Consider the following 3,000-nt stretch of genomic DNA (forward strand, 5'->3'; position numbering starts at 1 on the left):
AGTACATATGATCAATATCGTACAATACAACATACAAGAAATTAAAATATTTAAAATTATTTTTACTCCCCTTGTATGTGAGTGTACGATTATATACCAGGCTAACATACACCCCTGCAATATTTGACTCAAAAAATTAAAATTAAATAAATAAAAATAATAGACTCTTTAGCATAACCTATCCTAGCCCATTTTGAGCCCTAAATCTTCAAATAACAGTGTATGTTGTACCTGAAATAATAGTTAACATATAAAAAATATGCACTACAAATACTAGGAGAATTAAAGAGGTAATCAATAATATTTATTATCTTCAAAATCATAAACTCTGGTGTCCGAGTTGCAAAGGTACTCATCCGGGTTAGCAGGTCATGTCGAGCCTGTTTCGTGCTGAATGTGTTACGAGTAAGTCAATTTTGAATTTGACTCAAACCCAACCTAAAAACTTATTTTGACACCACTTATATTCTTTATAGAAATAACATTCTTTTGAGTATTTGTAAGGAATAAAGTTTGACTAGTATGAACTATGCATGTTTATATTACATTGCATTTAATTTTCATGCTACACATTCATATTTGATCAAGATCAATTGGCTATATCAATACCCGCATAACCATTGATATATTTAGTTGAACTAAATGTAATGAAGATTGTTTTGATCCTATGTTAATATAAGCAAATGTTTGAGATTATTCCGGTACATGTTTGTAAAACTTTTAGCTATAAAGTTATGGAAATAGTTTATTAGGAATATATGTGGTCCAAGTGGGAGATTCTTGAAAAAGAATTAATAAAATGTAATAAAAGTGTAGTCCTTTTAATATGTTCTAATTAAAATTAAGGAAATAGGGTCTGAGCATTAAGATTAATTATGTCGAATCACATATTTCTAATTTAATGTTGGGTTAGAATAGAAATATGTATTAATTTATAAAATATAATTATGATCTTCATACTTTCACATTCTATTTTCCCTCCTTATTCTCTTTGACATCCCGTCATCAAGAGAATTCATAAACTTTTTGCTATTTGGGTAAATGAATTTTATTATGACTCTTATATTACAATATATAAAAATAATAATAAAAAATAATAAAATTTTTGCTTGATATTTTTGCCAGTATTATAGTGCGGGGCCCAAAGAGAATTACAAATTCAATAAAATCAAATCACAGGTCTATCATCTATATAGTTCTTTACGTTGAGCATCCGCATGTAACTCCAACGCAAAGCTTTTTTTTTTTGGGACATCCAACGCGAAGCTCAACTCAAAACAAAAAGCTTGCCTTGTGGTATCCGCCTATGGCATTCAGGAATCTCCTCTTTAATGAATCCAGTTCTCTCTCTATAAAATTCTCTCTCCCATTTCAATCTTCTTCTCCATCTTCTCAACCTTAATCCATGATGGAAGGTAGTGGATCCTTAAATGGCTCTCTACTCCCTCCAGGTTTCCGCTTCCACCCCACAGATCAAGAGCTTATCATCCATTACCTGAGGAAGAAGATAACGTCATCCCTCCCTCCATATTCTTCCATTATTGCAGAAATCGATCTCTACAAGTTCAACCCATGGGAGCTTCCCGGTATTTACCCTTTCCTTTATTTGGCATCCATTAATCGACTAAAAAAATTTGATTTTGATGACTAAAAATTTGTGTTTTTTGGTTTCAGAAAAAGCGGTTTTTGGTGAGGGTGAATGGTTCTTCTTCAGTCCAAGGGATCGCAAGTACCCGAATGGCCTCCGGCCAAACCGTGCGGCTGCGTGTGGATTCTGGAAGGCAACGGGAACTGATAAGCCTATACTGGCCGCTAATGGCAACCATTGCCTCGGCGTTAAGAAAGCTCTGGTATTTTACAGAGGCCGGCCGCCTAAAGGCGGCAAGACTGATTGGATCATGAATGAATATCGTCTACTTGATCACTCCACTACTTCTATGCAGCATAAGCATAAGGGAACCATGCGAGTAATAATTCTGCGAATATCTTAATATTTTATAGAACAGGGGAATTGAATATTCTTTAACTCTTTCTCTTGATCAATTTCAGCTCGACGATTGGGTTCTCTGCCGAGTCAGGCATAAGGGCAGCCTCCTGTCGGAATGCGACGAGAAGCCGTTGCCGCCACCGGCGGCAGCCTCGTTATTCATCAAGTCTCCGGCACAGCACGAATTAAAGCAGCAGTATGCCGGAAAAGAAAGAAACACCCTTTTTGAGTTAAGCGACTGCCAGCTGATGGGCGATCTCATGGACTCTGCTTCCAAGGCGGAAAGCGCCGGTGAAAACTCCGAGCTTGTTCAAGGCGGCGATTTCTTCATCGGAGAACAGCAACAGCCTGAGTTTGTTTCCTCCATGCTGGGCTCCATTAAAAAAAGCTGTTTTTTGGTGCACTCGATGAGCTCATGATGCAGCCTTCAGGCAAGAGGATGCACAGCATCGCCGCCGGCGAGCAGCAGTCGCCGACATAATCCTATTAAGATGATCAAGGATGTCTAGAGTTCTTGATATGATGTAAAAATTGTGCCTTTATGATTTGTATAGCTCTTTCTTGGCTCTGTACTGAATTCGTTTCTGAAACACCTTTATCTTAATCTAATGCAGGGAAATACAGAGCTGCTGATGTAACTATAATGCTCTCTCAGGCGTATTTCCATGGTTGTTTAATTTGTTTCCTTTGTTTTTTTTTTTCAGATTTTTTAACAGAAAAAAGTTGTAGAAATGTAGTTCTTAGTTAAACAAAGGATGAATATGGCACAGAAATGACTGCTCTGTTTGGCATGACTCTTGTTAAAGATCAAATCTATCTCATTTTTTATTTCCATAATGAGGAGATACAAATACTCTTTTTATACAAACTATAGAGTGATGCAGTGGATCGACAGGGAAACGGACACAGCTTGAGTGTTTTCCCAATTCAGGGAATAAACACACAAATACACAAAGCTTAAGCTTCAAAATGAGAGATAATATTCATTGCCTTGTTACCTACTACAACCTTCT

At 36.6% G+C, this 3,000-nt stretch overlaps 1 protein-coding gene across 1 annotated transcript; it reads left to right on the forward strand.

Moving 5' to 3' along the window:
* The first annotated feature begins 1,388 nt into the window (after positions 1-1,388).
* LOC110107355 (NAC transcription factor 25-like) lies at positions 1,389-2,468 on the forward strand. Its single transcript, XM_028696035.1, has 4 exons — positions 1,389-1,586; positions 1,675-1,967; positions 2,050-2,343; positions 2,412-2,468. Exons 1-4 carry the CDS (start codon positions 1,406-1,408, stop codon positions 2,466-2,468), a joined length of 825 nt encoding a protein of 274 aa, XP_028551868.1. The 5' UTR covers positions 1,389-1,405.
* The last annotated feature ends 532 nt before the right edge of the window (positions 2,469-3,000 follow it).

Source organism: Dendrobium catenatum, unplaced genomic scaffold, assembly GCF_001605985.2.
Source record: "Dendrobium catenatum unplaced genomic scaffold, ASM160598v2 fragScaff_scaffold_73, whole genome shotgun sequence".
Classification (NCBI taxonomy): domain Eukaryota; kingdom Viridiplantae; phylum Streptophyta; class Magnoliopsida; order Asparagales; family Orchidaceae; genus Dendrobium; species Dendrobium catenatum.